The following is a 19,912-nucleotide window of genomic DNA, read 5'->3' on the forward strand; positions in this document are numbered from 1 at the left end:
TCCTGTAAATTCTACAGGACGTGGTGGGGGAGCTTTTGTCACTGTAGCTAGGCTAGCTGTCACCACGGGTATGTTATCCAAGTATTATGGGGAAATACAGTTTTACTGATGTCGGTTTAATTGAGCATCAGTGTAACCATCTTTGACATAGGTCGAGAATTAGATGTGGTCTAATGTTAATTGGTCACGTGCTCATGTTACTAATGTGGAGCTGTTAATCCTGGTTTAAGAATGCTAGTCGTGTGTGAAAGCCTAATAAAATACATCTGTGTATGCGTTTGTACTGGAAAAATGAATAAAGGTTAATCTTAATCTTTAAGTAGCCCGACATAGTTTGATACATTATTCTTTATGGTGTTTTACTTAAAATTGTCATTCTTTTTGGAAAAAATATTGTTAAAATATATTTTTTTAAATAGATCAGTGTGATCAAGTATGATCAGTATCACGTATTTATGAGCACCTTATTTATGATGTGCTGGAGAAGCTCAAAAATACTTTTTTCCAAGCACTTTTTAAGCATCCTATCGTTTAATCACTAAGATGTTAACAGAAAATAGTGACCCTTAAATGTTGCTGAAATGGCAGCTTAATAATTCAAAGCTTGTTTGATTCAGACTGAGACATTTTCTTCAACTGTCTGTTGTGACTTTATTTTATTACTGCAGCAGTTGTATTCAGTATTTCTAATTAAAATACAACAAAAAAAATCTACTTGAAAGTTTATAAACACTGGCCTCTGGTCTGCATTCGCTTATGCTGAAATAATTGGCTGAGAAAAGGCGCACACACACACACACACACACACACACACACACACACACACACACACACACACACACACACACACACAAATAGTACTAAAACACTTTCTAACTTCTTTCAACCATCAAGACTTCAGCTTTTTTAAATCCTGTCCACACCTCATTGCCATCGTATTGATTTTACACAGCCATCATTCTGATTCAGACCATGAAGGATGTAACAGCTGGTGTGATTTGGCATTGTGCACTGTTAAGCATTTGAGATTTAACAGGTAGTGTGATCTGTATAAAAATGTTCTGGTAACAGAAAGGCAAACATTTTGTAATGAGGAAATAGTCACAATAAATGTTAATAAATGAGCATTTCTTATGATTTTAATCACTTAATGTGTCCAGTTATGATTTCAACAGTTTCCAACCTGAGTTGCTTTGTTAGAGGACTGGAAGAAGATTGTAGGATCTTGCAAAAATATTTAAAAAAAATTAAATACTGCGCCCCCCCCCCCCAAAAAAAAAAAAAAAATGAAATGTGCAATAGCCAATCCAATTAGTAGATATTCTTTTGAATTTCCATATAGGTAATAATGGTTGTTATAAAGATGGTATAAAAATAGGTTTGCCCCTTTTTTTGGTAAATACAAATGGCTTCACTTCTGATCACTTTAAGAAAATCTATAAAATATAAATGTTAAACAAAGATGTTCCAACACTACCAGCTGTGGACTGTCACATCTTGAAAGTGCATAATTAGATGTTGATTATGGAGAAGATGAACTATAATCAAAAATGTTGAAAATATGTTTTTGTTTAGTCTTATTTAAGTTCATTTGGCTACTTGTTGCAATGCTGTTGTTAACAGTCTGGGTGAAAGCCTTGCTTTTTTGTTTTCTCCTCCCTTCTGTAATGGAAACAGCTGTGCCTCATTTGTATTGTCTTGATTGGTCACTCTTTGAATTATATGAACCATTAAATCATCTTGTTTGTGCATATTTTTATATGCAAGTGAAACTCTGAGAGGGAGCCAGTATGTGGCTTGTTCTGACCAGTGTTGGAAATTGCACTGTCAGTCGTATTCATACATATGGCTGATAAAACTGCAGATGTTTAAAAATTGCTGCTTTTCGCATCAGGATTACTAATCGGTCAGCCTGGTTCTGCTGGAGGTCTCTTCCTGTTAGGCGAGTTGTTCCTTTCCACTGTTGCAAAGTACTTGTAACATTTCTCTGCAATAGTGAAACATAAAGCTCCTTGACGTTTTATGTTGCACTATGAATTGGTGCTATGTACTAAATGTAATTGAACTGAATTGATTTACATTTTAATATGTGTTTTATTGATGTAAAACACTAGTTTATTGTTGAGTCTGAGATATTACGCAGCCATTTGCAGCCCTGGCAGATTGAGCACTCCTCTCTGACTCTGATGCAAAGTCGTAAACAGGCAAGCTTCAAGTAAGCTGCACAAAGTGAGAAAGGGGGAAAAAACAAAACAGCTTTTAGTAAACTTTTATTAAATGCACAAGTTGCACAACCTCATCCATTCAGTTTTAATTGATGTTATAATCAATGGTGTCAACTTTTTTACATTGTCTTGCCTTTAGACTATTGAACTTTTCTCCCTCCCATTTAATCAACAGGTAGATTAGACGCCTGGAAAGTCCCACATTTTAACTTATACCTTTGTGTAACTGTAGAATATAGAAAAAGTTGAATAAAGTCTTTGGAAAATTAGAAATTTCAAAAACAAATTCCATTGGGACTATCAGGGAAAAAAAAATACCAGAAAACACTGTTCTCTCTCTCTCTCTCCCTCTCTCTCTCTCTCTCTCTCTCTCTCTCTCTCTCTCTTTTTCTTTTTTTGAATGGGATTTAAGGTATTGAGGTTGTGGAAGCGCAATCATGGGTGACCAGCCTTAAGCTTTCACCAGATCCATAGGTCTCTTCTGGAGCTGATGCTGTCACACTGCCCTTCTCAGATGAATAACTTCTTAAGCTTATCCCTCCTTTTCATTCATGCTACAGTTACGCCACTGTCGCTTGTCCCCTTCCATCTTTCAATTATCGACCTTTTGTATCCCTGCCCTCTGAACATAGGAGGGAGCCAATTACAATGGAAAGAACGAATTTCACATCTTTCAATCAACAGGTGTTGTTCCAGCTAAATTTGAAGGAAACAAGGTTATGACTCAAACATGAGCTTCTCTCTGCCCCACTAGATCTGCCAACTCGTCCCAGGGTGTGTTCAAGTAAGTGGAAGCATGTGAAGCAGCTCCGTGGTACTTTGCACTGTCACGCCAGGGTCTCACCTAATACCCCAAGTGTAAATTGGAGCCTCGGCTCAGTGGGCCCCCTTGACAGCACTTCCCACTGATCGGATGGTTGGGGAGGGGGGCGCTGGTTTTACAGTGCTCTGTGTAGTGTAATTGGTGTAAAAGAAGTGTCCTTCTGACATGTGCTTACGTCTTTCCTCAACGCTCCGAAGAGACATCCAACTATCAAGCCATTATCTAGTGGCTTTTACACACATCCCATGGGGATGATGGGGACCGTAGGGGTACATATCTCTTCGTGCTGAACCTGACTCCATCTTTCAGCCTGATTGACAGGCTTTTTAGCTGGCCTGATCTTAGTGCTTCAACTGGCTGCCCCTATGAACAGCCACACATAGCACTAATCTGGAGGTTTATTTGTTAGTAGGGGGAAGAAGGGAGATATCTTAAAGAAACAGATTGTGAAAAGAGGGCACTGTGAATAATTGCTTTTTCATCCCAGGCTTACGGAACAAATTGAATTTCCGGTGCGCAGGATGAGAGTCGCCATTTAAGCAGATATTTGCTGGCGGGGCTGGGACTGGCACGGTGCCTGATGTGTGTTAGGGCCCACAGTGAGTGGTGTACTGTTCCCTCACTCTTCAGTTGTATTCATTGATTGTAGAAGCCTCATTATTCCTGACTTTTAACTTGATGGAAGAGGCTCTGAAATCTCTCTGGAATTAAATACCATCAGAGTGTTATGAGTTTGTTCACAGACCCTACACGCAAAGCCTGTAGGACGGAGATGGTATTATTTCAGTATTCACACCCTGCCTTTCAGAGCCATTGCACAGTTATTTGCTCTGATTCACTTAGTAAAATCAAGTTCTGTTATTGCCAGTTTCTCTGAAATGATGCTTGATGCTGTCTGGATCAAAATGAATTCCTCTGTATGAATAAATAGGTCCTGAGGCTTGTTTCTCTCCCTACTCCAAAACGTCTCTCATTCTCAGCTGTTTTCTTTCATCAATAATCAGACACTTGTCCACAGATGGGCTAGGAGAAGTGGTGCTGAGGATTGCAGATGAGAATTCAGTAACAAGAAATCCAATCTGGCCCCAGCAATTTTTCCTCCATCTCACCAAGAACACACAGATTATCGTCTGCTCTGCTGTTTCCTTTAGCAGCTGCCCAGAAAAAGCCAGTGTTTCTAGTCACTGGCACAGTATGGAGTCTTTCTGGCTTGATGCTTAGTTTCTACAGCATGTCAGGATTTCCTGTTTTAGAGAAGCTTGTCAACACAAATGGCCCTGCTTCAGTTTGTCATCTCCCTTCATTTTTTAGTATTGATAACAGCAGGGGCCCCCTTTGGCAAAGTAGCCATGCCTCGTGCCTGTTCAAAAGAAGACAGCTTAATAGTAGTGCCGGACCATCGTTTTGATTGTCAATAAAAATAGATGGTGCTTGAAGTGCTTCTTTTATTTTTATTCATTCCCACTGATTGCTTTGACACATCTCCCATTTGCATGTAATTGCATATCTGTGCCTCCTGGCTATGCAGGTGAGGGTCACTTGTTTGCTCACACAACATAAACATACCAGTTAGTCTCTCTTATTTCTCTTCTAATAGTTTGCGGCCAGATTTATTGTGCCCTTTTGCATTGCTCCCATCTCATGCATCTCCTCAACCTTTGGCGTAGGGTTACACTGTGTGGGATTTTGTACGTCTTAATGCCCATACAGTACATGAAGATGGTATTTTTAATGTCTGGTTACAGTGTATAATATCAGGGCTGAAACAAACAGTTTCTTCTGTTCCCTGAAAGAGAGGACAAGAACAAGGTACAACACATAAGTATGGGATATCACTCCCCCGCGTATCCTGGCTGAAGAAACTTCTATTCATGTCTTTAAGGTAGAAGCCTTGTGATGACATGCGCACGGCCCTGCCTGCACATATACCCCCTGCCATCACAGTCAAGCCGAGGTGCGCGGCGAGGCAACCTTGTGTTGTACCTCGCTCCTCTCTTTCAGGGAACAAAGTCACAGATATAACTGTTCCTTTTCAGTCGATTCACTCGGGACAACACATAAATATGGGACATGTATACAACCAACGAACTGGAGTCGGACCACCAGCACCTTAGTGTGCGGTAGATCCAGGGGAAGGACAGCGGGAGCCATCAATCGATAGGACGGAACAAAAGAGTGCGGTGATGCCCAACTAGCTGCAGCACAAATATCACCTACGCGGGGACCCCTTTAAAAAGAGCACATCAGCTTACATTCCCCTGGTGGAATGTGCTCTCACCCCATGGGGCAAAGCGAGACCCTTGGTGCTGTATGCACATGAGGCAGCTTCCATAATCCAGTGGGACAGCCTCTGTTTAGACAGAGCTCTACCACTTGCTGGATTAGTGAAGCAGGCAAACAAATGGTAACATAAATGCACATTCTGAGTGCGATCAATGTAGGTAGATAGGGCACGCACCGGACCAGAGAATGAGGCATCCACTATCATGAAAAGAGAAACCGCACCCCTGAGGACGGGGCCGAACAGAAGAGTTCTGCCCTGCTTGCTTCGGTTTAGTGTCCATTCCAAAACGCTGCACAGGAAGACTCAAAATTAGCGCTCCGCAGTCAGCCTATGCAGCAGCTGCACAGTGGAGGCCAACACCAACTGAAGCCGTTAAGCTAAACCTAAGCTGCCAGGACACATAGCTAATTTGCTTTAGCAAGCCAGCCCAACTCCGCAGAGGTGTTCTTAGCGAGGTGAAGAATGTAAGAACTGGGGGATGATTTGATGACCGGTGGTATATGTGGCTTGCATCAAGGTTTCTTCAGCCAGAAAACGCAGGGATGTGATATCCCATACTTATGTGTTGTACCGAGTCAATCGATGGAAAGATAACAATCCTGTTAAGATGCTATTGCAGTTGTTAATTTATGGGCAGGCTGTGATTCCAGGTCAGTTATATTGTGTGTGTTAATAATGTATCGTAAAAGTAGGTCTGTAGTAATGAATTTCAAGCCTCCGCCACCTCCTCACTGCTCAAATCCTATGATAACAAATACCTGCTGTAACGCTTTAAGCTGCACTGCTTATTCAGATGAATCCAGCTTTACCAGGCTGTACAAGCTTTTGTATATTCCAAAAGCATTCCCTCATAATGCACAGACGGTGTGAAACGCTTAGTGCTCGGTCAGCATCTTTCACTGTTTAACACTTTACTCTTCCTGCACACTGGTTGCACGACACATGGAAAGGAGTTTGTATTGATTACCCTTTATTTCCCTTGAGCTCTCCCCAAAGTTTAATCATATCAGTTCATTAGCAAATCCTTTTCCATAACCTTGACCTAAATCTTTTCTGTATTAAATTTTTCTCCCCTGTGCATTTGTTTGGTAAACATATCTTCATCTGATAATTTTGCTGGGTGTATGTGGAGGTCTGTTTGGTGTTCTTCTCCTTTATTACCTGGTGATATTGGATCTCTCCTGTCTTGAGTCTGTAAAATATGAAATTTCTTTCCTCCTTTTCCTTCCTTATTTTTTCCATCTTATTATCTTTTCCCCCCCAATTGTAATTTTTATCTTGTAATACTTTTTTGCCAAGGACTTGCCAAATGAAACCTGCAGGTTTTAAATTTGGTCATTTTCACATCTCTCAATGTTCTATATTCCTACCCAGACTCATGTCATATATGCTACTTGATTTATAAGGCTCATATTGTTATCAGTGTTTTTGAGTAAAACAAAATACTCATTGCTCAGATTTTTTACTCCTAATTGAGATTGAAGCCATGCGCTTCAGGACATTTTAAGTCCTGAGATTAAGTTTGAACTATCCCAGGCAGCTCTATTCTGTAGAACTACATTTAAGATGTATTAGGAAAACCACTAGGATTGACATTTCTAGATTAAAGCCTTAGAATAGTTTAATTTACCCCTTGCCCAGGAAACCAGCCCTTAGGTCTCTAAGTTTTCTATCAATTAAAGTTAACTCCTTTATTGATCTTTGTGTGTGAGTGAATATAATAACATTTATATACATTTATTTTCATTCGTGATTTATATATTTTTGTATGTGTATGTGTGTGTGATTCTGAATTCAGTGTTCCACTCATTATCGAAGTGGCTGAGTCACTGAATAAACCTAATGGCACACAGAGCATGATGTGTTCATTTACATAGGTAAACATTGAAATCATCAGTTAGAAGAGAGTAATGGCGTTCTTAAACAGTATCAGTGCACCCAAATTTCCCCTTGTGGGACAATTAAAGGATTATTCTATTCTTCTTCTATTCTATTTTATTCAGATATTAGATTGCATACTTTGCACAAAAGACGTTACCATATATAGCAACGAAAAACCTTTTTTCCTCCTATACTAAAGTAAAGAGAATTCACTGTAATCTAATGGCATTTTCCTGTAAAGCCAAGCGTTGCATATTTAAGATGAGTTGTCGACCCCTGCAGCGGTTTTTACATGGGCAACTGAACGGAAACACCATTTCATTTTAATGTTCTGGGACCATGATAATATGATTCATCATGATTGTCCCTGACCCTTGTAACACTATCAATATTGCATTATCCGTGTGACCGAGTGCCCTGTAAACCACATTATTTGCCACCATGACTTTAAAAAAAATAAAAAATAAATCAGAAAATCTAAATCCAGTGTCTGCCTCAGCTGAAGGTAACAAACAAACCAGAATCATTAATAATTCATTCATTTGCTAGTATTGGAGACACAAAATCTTAGTTAACAGGAAGAGCGGGCTGAATTGTTCTTAGAGGCAGATATTGAAGGCTTAATAGCGTCCCTTGTGACGGAGACTGTTGGGTTTTGAGTCCTTGTTGTTGAGTTTTTTCTCCTCCCTCTCTGCCTGCTAACCCTCTTCTCTCAGCCAGTGGTGAGGAAGTCTCTCCAACACACATGTGCGTGTAGATAGTGAAGCCTTCAGTGATCAAAGAAGACCCTCTACTGTATCACAGTCAGCTCCAGTCTGCATGCCTGACTGTGTACAGCATGCTTATTTGAAAAAGGGATTTGTTTGCAAAATACCTGAAGCATAGAGCGACTGTAAATTCAGTGGATTGCACTTAAATTCTGCACATTTTCGAGATTTTTAAGTGGAACTACTGCACTTTATAAAATATTTGTGCTTGCCACGTTAACAAAAGCTCTGAGTTTGCCGCTAATGACACTGTATACCCTTATTCAGCTGTTGTCTAAAATGGCAGGCATCCCACCCCTCCCTTTTGAATCTATGTTCTTAAGAAGCATAGATAGAGATGTGGTAAAGAAAAGGTTGTGGGGGAAGATGGAGCAAGGAGTTTAGAAGGGGGGAGGTTAAATGGCCCATGTCAGTAGTAGTCTTTAACGCATGGGATTACAGCCCTTTTGTGTGCTGTGAGCTCACTCAGTCACTGAGCCCATGTAAGACCCTCTCACACCATTTACCCCACAGTGTCGCCGACACCCTGATCAAGCTGACAAAGGCTGGGAAGTGCACTGCTGCAATCAGCCTGGTAACAGTAAGAGGAGAATAAAGCGAAGAAACGGAGACAGAGAGAACAAAGAGGGGAAAGAAAGCCGCAGAAGAGAGGAGAATGCAAAGACAAATACACCAGAAGCAAAGACTGTTGTGCAATAGTAATGTCGGAAATGCAGTTGAAGAGGAGGTGAGAAGAGGCTGTGTAAAACAGTGAAAATGGCTTGAGGTGAGAAGATGAACTATCTCAGGAGAAAAAGGTGCATTATAAAGTAGAGAAATGCACTTAAAGCAAGAGTTGGAGAACATGATGAAAAATGGAAAGAAATGCAGTGGCAGTGAGATGAAAGGAAGGCTGGCTGACATTATTACACATGTGAGATGGGTTGGTAATGATGCTAATTAAAGCTTTTATGCATGTGTTGTTAAAACTGGCATCTCACTGTGATGTGCTCCATTTGGACCTCTTTTATTAGTTCTTATGGCTGGATTGAAACTATGAAACCTGATAGCTCCCCTGATGTTAGGCCAGAGTTAATGTGAAAAAGTACAAAAAAGACACCAGTAAAATATATTCAATATGTAGCAGCTGATGGCACTTTTTTCCCAGTGTTGCAGAGATCATGATTATCGCTCTGCATGAATTCTGAATATTAGATTTTTTTCATGTTCTTAGCTTCTTTATGTAGACATTATTTGTCAAGGGACTTGGTTATTAGATTGGCCAGGTGGAAGTTCTTATGAAAAGGGATATAACCAGCGATTTTCTATACTACCAGATGAAATTATGAAAGTTTGAATGTTTCAAAGGTATAATCGTCCTGTTTTCTGGACCTTTAAGTTCTATATGGTATGCATTTAGCAGCTGTGCTAATACAGAGTCTGATGTTCCGCTTGTAATCATTTCAAAAGCTGAAACAGTAAAAATAATGCTTAGTTTAAACACCCCAATCAGAAGAAACACGCCCGCTTTTTTTCAGTTTCAGAGGGATGAAATAAACCTTTGTGTAAACTGATTAGAACAAAACTTGTACAATGTAAGTAATTTAACCTGATTGCATTCTTCTTTCCACATGCCCTCCATCTTGACAGAAAAGTGCAGGAACATATGCTTCTCTGCTTTTGGAATATGGCAGCCTGCAAGCGCAGCTGTCAATCTGCATAGAGATTGTTTTAAATACAGTGTTTTCAGGAATTAAGAGTGATAATAACGGCAACTACTGTGGCGAACAGATGATGGCCGTCTGTGTTCAGGGAGCTGATTAAACATGTGACGTTTACTGATAACTGTAGAAGGTGAGAAGTAACTTTAACAGGTGAAACAAAGTCTTGAATCAGACTGACTTCAGCCACTATAGAAATGTTTACATGTGACTGAAAGTGAAGCTGTAAAATCTTTCTCTGATGTTCTGTCACACTGTGATTTTTCATAATAATCATTGCTCTAACACAATTTTTCTATTTGTGGTGCTTTATGATGTCAAAGAGATTATATATCCTTAATATAGTCATCTCAGGCACATTACACAGTGGACTTGCCAACCTGCTGTTCAAACCTTATGTTTGTACGAGGAGCTGAGGGGCTGCACCGAGGTCTAATATGAGATGAATAATGTTTATTTTGAATTGTGAATTATGCAGAGGTACTCTAATAGACTCCAAGGATAATAAATATGGAGCTGGAAACGGACATATTAAGTCCACTTTGAGCTGGAGTTTGTCCAATCTTCTAAATACAAAATGTGAAAACATTGATGCAGATAATGGTGTTTAGTTGGAAGCAGGTGTAATTTCTCTCTCCATGTGATGTTTGTTGCAAAAAACAATCTAAAAAAAACTAAGAAAGGCTTTTAGGAGGTCATTGATTACGTTAGTCAGCATTGAGATGAAGAGCAGTTATACAACAGTAGCAAATGTTTGTCACGATGATTCGATACGAACCATTAGGACTAATGCATCATGCATGACGTTTTTCATTCTTTCAGTTATAAAGAATAATAACAATAATAATATTGGTGGCAGGTACATGGCTCCCAGCTGTGGTGTATCTTAATAAAAGCTAAAAAGTAAAAAATCCTACAGAGTATTTTTCTTCAGGCCAGATTTCCGGTTATGAGCTGACTTTGTCTTGGGATTAAGTTTCTGCTCAAGTTTCTCTTGATGTGAAGCCTCAGTTTAACTTTAATCAGGCCAACTGTCATTTTAACAGAACCCATTGTCAGATGGAGTACAGTGATTAATACAATGCTAACCTTTTTACCTCTGCAATTTTCATTCTTTTGCTCACTGTAATTATCTCTCAGACGTTCACTGATGAGGCTCTGACAAACATCCATGTCTTATTAATCATCATATTGCCCTGATTTTATGTTTTTCAAGCAAGTTTTCTCTCTCTGTCTCTCCCACACCCACACCATTTAATTTCAGTTGAGGTTTCTCTGTTTGCCTTGTGTCAGTGATGATAACTTTAATTATTGTGCCTTTGCTGTCTCAGTCCGTGCATTCTGATGAGCTGCGTGTTTAAATAGAAGCGCATATACACACAGACTTTGGTTTGGGTAAAATGTGAAGAACGGGTCAATTAAAAGGGCCTTTGACTGTCCAGAATGTTTTAATTAAAGTAGCAGTGAAATGTAAACTTGGTTCTAATTATGATTAGCCTTAATTAGCTGTCATTCTGATCTTAATTGCTTTTGAATGCAGCTGACCTCCAAATGTTGCATCTCCACGCACCAGCATCAGTGAGTTGCTTGTGCAACTCGTTGTTCCATCACTGTACGACTGTCCGATTGCGCCTGCGCTGCTATTGTTTCTGCATTGTAATAATCTGTGGTATATATCTGTAAGATGTATTTATTTTCTAAAACGAATGATTTCTATTGTTTCCTGCAGGCTCTACTGGATATGGTGGTGAAGAAGAGTGAGGGCTACAGTGTGGAGCAGCTGGAGCGATTGTACTCCCTACTCAGCCAGTGCATCTATAAGCATCGTAGAGAGTACGACAAGACCCAGCTACTCGAGGTCAGAGAGACACAACACACACTGGTGTAGCCTTTGTAATGTGCATTTAGTGACATAAAAATATAAAAATAGTCCTTATCCAGTACTGCAGTCTGCCTTGAGCCTTTCACTTAAAGGTGAAAGTGGGTTTGTTGAATCATAACATTTAATTGCCACTTTAAATAATGCATTAGGTACAAAAATGCCAAATCTTGCCATTTTCAGCTGCTCAAATGAGAATGTTTCACATTTTCAAATTATCTTTAATAGGGAAATGTATTGACAATGGTAATAAATGTTTTTTTTAATGTTTGAAACCCACAAACATTCAAAATTATTATATAAATTAGATGGACAATGCCAGGAAATTCTGGGAAACATGCAATAACTGCAGCTTGGAGAGCAGTACAAGGTCTAACAAAAATTGGAGTGCCCGGCCTTTACCTAAGCCTTATCCTTTGTGGATAACCATTTAAAGCCATGCACCACCCAAAGACTCTTGCACTGAAAAGGGTAAAAATAAAACAAACTTGGGCTAATCAGAAAGTAGGTTTAAGGACAGGAGCAATCAAGCTTCTTGGGGACCAGAGAACCCTCCTAAAGATTTTCCAAGAACCCCCTCGTAACCCTAGCATAGATTTAAGTGGTTTGGATTTAGTCTCACTTGGACAGATGAGTGGCATGTGTTTCTACTTGCTTGATTTATAGCTAGCAGGGTAATTAGCCAACTTGCATAGCAGATCGCAGTCTTATCGGAGTTTCTGCTGGCACAAAGTGAACATGCAAAATGCTTATTTTATTGCCACAAAGGACCCCCTTCCCTTCTGTAAGTCTGTATGTTTAACATTTGCATTTTTAGTGATGCGACATCCCGAGGATTAGTAGTAAGTAATTCTCAAAGCAAGATGTCCTGGATGTCAAGAAAACGTCACTTTTTAGATTTATTTTTTTATATTTTGTCCTGCAGATTTGACCTTGTTCAGGCCAAATAACTCCGATTATTAAAGAGCTGGAAACAGTTGTACACAAAGGCAGATGATATCTGAGAAGATGTGGCTTTCTCCTTAGGGAGCTTAGACATCTCTGAACACTGCGACAGACTGAAACAAGAAGATGTGTTTGGCACTTACTGGGATTCATGACAAAAAAAAGGCTAGATATTGACTATGGAAGAAGAGATGGGTAAGAATAGCATAAACAGCATCTAGATCAGGGTAGAAATTGAGGTGGCTGTTTTGGCTTTTCTGCAGCAGAATGTGATCTAATGAGGAAACTATTAGTGAGAACATTTAAAAAATTGTTTTCAGTGCTTGTGAGACCCCCACAGTATATTCCACATAATTCTGATGTTAGTTGGCCAAACACATGCACTGAACTTCTTAAACTCCACTGAGGCGTCATGAAAAATGTAATATGGCTTTGTTTTCCAAAATAATTACAATTTAAAATGGTACTGTGTTTCAGACGACCAGAATAAGATCTTAGCGGAACAGGACTGAAAGTCAGAATTTTATATTCATGAATGCAATCAAGCCGCTGACAAACAATAATGTTTTATATTATGGTAGCATGATGGTAATTTTGAGGAGATGTAGATCATAAAATGTAATATAAAGACAAACTCGTGCTACAATAACCACAAATGCTCATTTATTTTTTTCCCAAGTCTCTCGGGAAAATACTGCAAATAATAATAAGCGAAGGATAACAAAAGGGACTCAATGAATGGGAACTTTTTCCTTTTAAGTTTGGCTCTCTCTTGACAATGTTCCATGCAGAAAAAGCTGCTGTATATTTTCCCAGAATCCCATCTGGTCATCTGCTGCTGCTGTAGGATGTCAGTGCAGACAGGGGGCTCGGAATGGCAGTGTCCTGGCGCTGGTAGCCAGTGCCGGCTGTCAGGATGTCAGAGGGAGGAAGCGGAGAGGGAGAGAGAGCAGTCAGCCAGGTGGTGCCGCCTGTCTACGGGCCGCTCTGGTGAAGGGAGGGAGGGCGCGTGTCTGGGTTCGTTTCATACTGCCAGCCTAAATTGGTGTTTCGAGAGCAGAAATGTCAGCTCATCTGGCACGTGTTTTGTTTGCTTGCATTTCCAAACACACATCTCAACCCCACAGCAGGTCATCTCCTTGTAATTCCCTTGAGAATGCAAAACCACGAGCACACAGATGCACACCGAGGTGGTCCAGAGTATAGGGGCTGCAGCCTTTTTGGGGGCAACTTAACGTTGCACGCCGTTGCAGCTCTCGGTATTTATGTCCGAGTTGTAGAGCTGAGTGAAATGGACCGTGTCCATACATTTGTCTCTCTTACGTTCTCGCCGTCCTCCTCTGGGCACGGCTCGTCTCAGTCTTCCTGAAGAGCTGACCTTTTCAGCAGATGGAGCGGACAGCACGCTGCGTTTAAAGCCAGAGGGACCGTATCTGCTCTGTACACAGAAACACGCAAGCTATGTTCCTGTCCACAAATTGGCATACGTGTTTCCCTTGGCTCGGTATCATATTTTGCTCGTGTCTCAGACAGCAATTAAAGACTTTGTAAGGGCCTTTGACCTTTAACCTAAATCTGTGCTGTGCCAAAGCTGAACAGGATACCAGTCAGGTTAACTGAACCTCTCAATAGTTGGTTAATTCTCTGCCAGTTTTGTGTGTATACTGCTGAGGGCTTTGGCCTGCAGGTCAGTTAACACTTTTATTCCTACTTGTTTAGCCAAAGCAGCGTCATGAATAAGTGCTTAATTGTTCCTAAAACTAATTTGACCATTGAACTATTTGATTGGTTCCTGGCATGCATTTCGTATTTAGAATATTGATTAAACTTGAGCTTCAAGGGTGGCCTATTATGCTCATTTTCCAGCACCATATTTTGATTCCTGCACATTATTAAAGTTGCATTTCATTATGGAGTTCAGAAATGATCTTTATTTATCTTACACTGGGCTTTGGTACACCCCAACAAGCATTTAGCTCATTTCTCCCTGCTTTCAAGTTAGCTTCTTTCTGATTGGCTGTTACTCACAATCAGAAGGTTCGAAGAGCAGGTGACCAAGACGTCTGTGGCCCCATATGCACATTCATTGACATCATACAGAGACAAGAGTATAAAAACTGCCTCAGACTCAGCTTTTGGCTCATGGGATTACACGCACTGCATCATTATTTGAAATGCTGGCCGTGCACTATTGGAAGACTAAATATGAAAAAGCGTAACAGGCCCTCTTTAAAGAGTCTTTTGAGACCTTCTCTGACATTTGGTGCTGAATAGCCATATAAAGAGAAACCTATTTTAAAATAGGCAGAAGAATCAGTTTCTCCATTGACAGTAGGCTATGCAGCGCTGGCTTTCATCATTGTGAGTCTGTGAATCTGTTGTCAGCGGCTTGTGTAACAACACCTTCATCCAGGAACAATACACAAGATTGTTCTCTCTCGACTCTTTCTTCCCTGGAAAAAACGACTCAACTTATACTTGAGTTGTTGTGAAGATTTTTTTGTTTGATTTTTTTTTTCCGTTCGTTTTTTCCTCTCTCGCCTAACCTTCACGTAGATGCTGCAGAGAACCTCGTCCTCCCAGGGGTTGTAGCAAATTAGATCTGGGAAATGGAGGAAATCTGTAAGTGATGTGGGAGTAGATAAGATGGGTTCAAACAAGGTGGGTGCACCAAAGTAATTTAAAGTTAACAGTGGAGAGCATGCTACGCTGGATTTTTCTTTTTATGCACGGCGTTGATGGCCCCAGTGAGATATAAAACACCTAAAACTACAGTTTGGCTGCAGTTGACCTGTTGAGCTGTGCAGAGGTTAGACATTTTTGCCATGTAAGTCACCATCCACCCATGCTAGATAGAGACAGAGTGCTACAGGCTAACTTTATGTCAGTGAGACAAAGGGGAGGTGCTGTGAGGGCTTGTTAGTCTGCTGTGTACTCGGGATGATGGCGTGCGAGGGCTTCAGGCAGATAAACTTTAGATCACAGAGGCGCAAAGCGTCAAGGTAGTGAAGAGCTTATTTGCATGTGCCTGTGTTTACAGTGAAACACAGCAAAAAGGTGCTAAAAGCACAGATGTGTCTAAAAACATGGGCTGAGCCGAGGTTTTCAGGGAATTTTCTAAACCGAAGACTTTTTCATTCAAATAAACATCACCTTCACCTTTCTTGGCTTTACTGGCTTTTTACAGCTCGTGCAACCTGGTGTTGATCGCTGTGGGACTGTGATGAAGTGCTAAGCGCTTAATTGTTGTTCTAAATGAAGTTTCACGAGAAGTTGGAATCTCATGCAGAATAACACTGGCGTGATTAAATTTACCTGGCTCCAGCTAAATTAGATCTCATGATCTGATGTGTCAACTGAAAGTTAAATACACAGGCAGCACTGTTTTGGTGGGAAGAGTGAAAGCGGACTCCCTTTTGTTTGGGTTGGGTACTGCCAACAGTAATGCGTGGTGACGGGGGGGGGGGGGCTACCGAGCAAAAGCCGTTTCTAGGCTGAATGGCAATACATGATGTATATGTTCCATGTGAGATGTCGGCAATATTTAGGATCAAAAATAAAACACATAAACTTTGTGCGGAAACGTTTCAACATATGTCACAATGAAATTAAATTAGAAAAACAAACAAACAAAAACATCACTTGGTAAACGGTGATAAATTCTTAAAAATGGAGTCAGACCACTATACGCTTATCAAATCCACTGAGAGAACTAATCATTTTATCCCGAGAAGCACAGGAGATGTTGGTCTGTTGCTGCCCTGATTGGTTCATTTGTGGTGTTGTGTCCTTTTGGTGTTTGAATCTGAACCGAATGCTTTATTAGGTATTATCAGGTTGGTTGCAGCAGAAATCGAGACTCATCAGACCAGGCACTGTTTTTCTTGTTTTAAGCTGACAGGAGTGGTAATCGGTGTGTTCTTCTGCATACATTGATTGTAATGTGTTACTGTTGTCCCCCTACCAGCTTGAAGCAGTCTGGCCAGTCTCCTCAACAAGATATTTTTGTCCAGAGAGCTGCTGCTCACTGGATATTTTCTCTTTTTTACACCATCCTCTGTAAACTTTAGAGATGGCTGTGTGGGGGGGAAAATCCCAGCCCGTCTGGCACCAATAACCATGCCACATTCAAAGTCACTTCTTCTCCAATTTGATGCTCGACCATGTCTAGTTGTTTAAATGCGTTGGGCTGCTGCCATGTGATTGGCTGAACTGGTGCATGGGTTAACGAGCAGTCGGAACAGGTGTACCCAACAAAGTGGCCGCAAACAAACAGGTTTCCTCAGTGCCATTAAAAGATTGCATCTACCTTCTTAAATTTGAGAGCTTCAGTTTTGTATTTATTGTTGGAGCTGCGCTGATCCTTCCTCCATGCTGCATGAGAGCAGGCTGCAGATGCAGAGGGAGTGTGGGGGTGGGGCTGAGTGAGTCACACAGTTTAGTGAGAGAGAAGAGATGCAAACACTGGCATGGCTTTATTAAAGAGATGATTTCTGTAGCTCAGCTTGGAGCAGGGGTCGGCAACCTTCAACATCAAAAGAGCCATTTTAGCACCACAACTGAATAATGTGAGGGGAAAAAAACGTGTGTGTCTGTGGTGTGGGTGGGCAAGTAACAAATGCCCAGATGTAATTTGGAGAGGATAATACATATACTTAATACAAGAATAATAAGATGTCTTAATAATAAGAAGAGCTGTTTTTACTGTTTAACAAACACTTTGAAAAAGAGGAAAAACAAATATAACATAACCTTGCAGGTCTATTTGAGTTCACACCTTGTGGAAAATTAATCAAATAAAAAATAGCCCACTTTTAAATAAATAAAACACAGCAGTAAAATAAAAAGAATAATCATGAAAACTATATGTATGTAATTATGACTTCAGTCCATTTCAGTGTGCTGTCATCGTCTGTTTTCTGATCAAGCCGCAGGCAGAAATAAACCCTGCAGCCCTGAGCACAGCATTTTCACCCAAGGGGGGCGAAAGAGCCGCATCCACCTCTCCGACCTCTGCCTAAGAGTGCATCGGTACAAAAAGTGTGGTCTCATCATCTATCTTGTTTGAAAATGCATGGATACAGCTGAAAAAAGTCTTATATCGCCCAGCTGCTTGTCCAGAAATCTAATCAGTCCAAAAATTCAGTGGTATTTCCAAGCTGACTTTTGAAAGGAAGAAATAAAATGAATAAAAAGTGAAATTCAGTTTTTGGCATTGTCAAACCAACAGCTCAAATACAGTCAGTAAATAACAGAAAATCTATTTTCTTCATCGATCATCTAATCCGTTTATGAATGGATTATTCAGCTTGTTAAAACTTGCGGTCTGTGCTGGAAAAAGTTTGCCCTTCTTTAGATGTTAAAAAAATTGCTGTAAAGTTGGCAGTTTTTCTTCCTTTTTTTCTTTAAACTTCTTGAAATTGATATCTTGTAGCCGCGCGTGTCGCACTGACTCAGCCATTCAGATGAGAGAAACACACAGTGTAACATCTTCCAGGCATTAATCATGGTCTATTGCAGGCTAACATCCATCTCTCTTCCTCTGGCTCTGCTCAGATTTAGTCAGTGTCAAACTCTGCTGTTTTCACGCTGAGAAAAATCGCCCGTCTCATTCAGGCACAGCTTTCCTTCATTTTACATCATTTATCATGGTGAAAGCTGTTGTTTGCTGTGGGAAATTTCCAAGTAATATTGAAAGCGCGCTGCACAGATGCTTTATACACACATTCGAGTTTGCTGTGTTAGTTGAGGCTAAGCTCCGTGTGTGTGTGTTTGTTTGTTGTTTGTGCAGGAGATGGAGGAGAGAATCCAGCGTTTTGATACATTCCTGTGAAATGGAGAGAATATACCCATCAGGTAGATCCTGAACAGCCTGGGACCACAACAACAACACCACCACACACACAAAACTGAGTGAGCACGAGTGGAGGAGCTTCAGCCCTCAACACAAAAACACCACACAGGAAAATCCAGCACCCTCCTCGTCGCTGGGAGGGAACAAAGCGAGGATGAGAACAGAGACATTCAATGGTGCTATCGTCTCAGGAACCTGGCCACATCCAGACGCATACTACACAACCAAACCCCTGGAGGTGTGTCAGCTACACTTATATACACACACAGACACGTGTGCACACAAACCGACAGTGGCGGGCAACCCTGGTGCTACTCGGGTGCTATCCTCAACTTTATCCGTGCTGCTCTCGGGAAGATTTCTTCTTAAGTTTGGACGACTAGAAAAACCAACAGATGGGGTGATGTCATATCACAACGTGGCAGCGCATACACGCCGAAACACATGACACGAGTATGCATGCATTTCTACAAACAGACAGTCACTCAGACCCTCACCAGCAGAAGTGTGACAGCCGCCAGGAGACGAGGACGGGGAGTGAATGGGCGACCCACGTCAGCGAGCCCTCCTGCCCTCGAGTGGAGCGCTTCATCATAGGCCAGTTGTTACCGCGCTTTTGTGCGACCTTTTTTTGTTGTTTTGTTTTGTTTCCTCTTCTCTCTGCCCTTTTAGCTACTTGATTAGTTCCATATCTGAGCCACAATCACCCAGAAGAATAGTTTACAAAGAAGTTTTTTACCGTAGACACAAACTCGATGAGGTTAGCACAGCAGGACTAGAATCAATTATGTCCTCTTCATTATGGCGGTCATCAAGCGTGGAAAGCCGTTAGCCCCCTCAGCGCTGGTCTCAGAGTTACTGGTGAACAAGCGTAGCGTCGCCTCGGGGTCATCTGTAAAAACCTCCTCACTCGAAACATTCGCTGGCAGACCACCTCTGGCGTCCACAGTCTTAGCGGATTGTTATGTCCTAAATAGTTGTGCTAGCGCAAACCCCCGACTCCTCTTCACTAGATTCACAGTATGAATGTTTTCCCTCCTGCTCCAGCAGCGCCCGCCAGTTGATTTTTATTTTTTTCCCCCCTTTCTTTCTTTTTTTAACCCCCCTACCGACACACTCCTGCTGAGGAACTGGAAGCAGTACAAATTGGAAGGCGTCTGTACTTTTTTGCACTGCCTAGCGTGTGCCTTATTTCAAACCTCATATGAAAGTGGTATATTTAGCAGGAGATTTGTTTTTACTACTTGTGACAATGAACAGGCTCCCAAGTTTGGGGGGGGGGGGGGGGGGGGGGGGGAGGGTATTTACCACCGAGGTCACAGGGACCTTGAGGCAACAACGACTAAAAATGATTATCTTACCGCCATTAGATCGATTAAACATATCTACGTTATTCACCTCTAGTTAATTTTGAACTCTTTGGCCAAGAAATAAGTGGAAACAGTGTTGTAGTCAGATACATCTCAGATGATGTTCAAATATTTAAATTTATTCATGTTTCTGTAATAAAACCTCAGACCAGTCGGCGAAGGTCAGTCTCCACCTGAGCAGGAC

General features: G+C 41.0%; 1 protein-coding gene across 1 annotated transcript in view; it reads left to right on the forward strand.

Moving 5' to 3' along the window:
- atad2b (ATPase family AAA domain containing 2B) overlaps positions 1-19,628 on the forward strand; it is a 66,724-nt gene extending 47,096 nt beyond the window's left edge. Inside the window, exons 27-28 of the mRNA XM_063494762.1 lie at positions 11,410-11,538; positions 18,296-19,628. Coding sequence (XP_063350832.1) covers positions 11,410-11,538; positions 18,296-18,337 — 171 coding nt within the window. The 3' untranslated portion in view covers positions 18,338-19,628. The remainder of the gene's footprint in view (positions 1-11,409; positions 11,539-18,295) is intronic.
- Positions 19,629-19,912: the final 284 nt, after the last annotated feature.

Source organism: Pelmatolapia mariae, linkage group LG15, assembly GCF_036321145.2.
Source record: "Pelmatolapia mariae isolate MD_Pm_ZW linkage group LG15, Pm_UMD_F_2, whole genome shotgun sequence".
NCBI classification, from domain to species: Eukaryota; Metazoa; Chordata; class Actinopteri; order Cichliformes; family Cichlidae; genus Pelmatolapia; species Pelmatolapia mariae.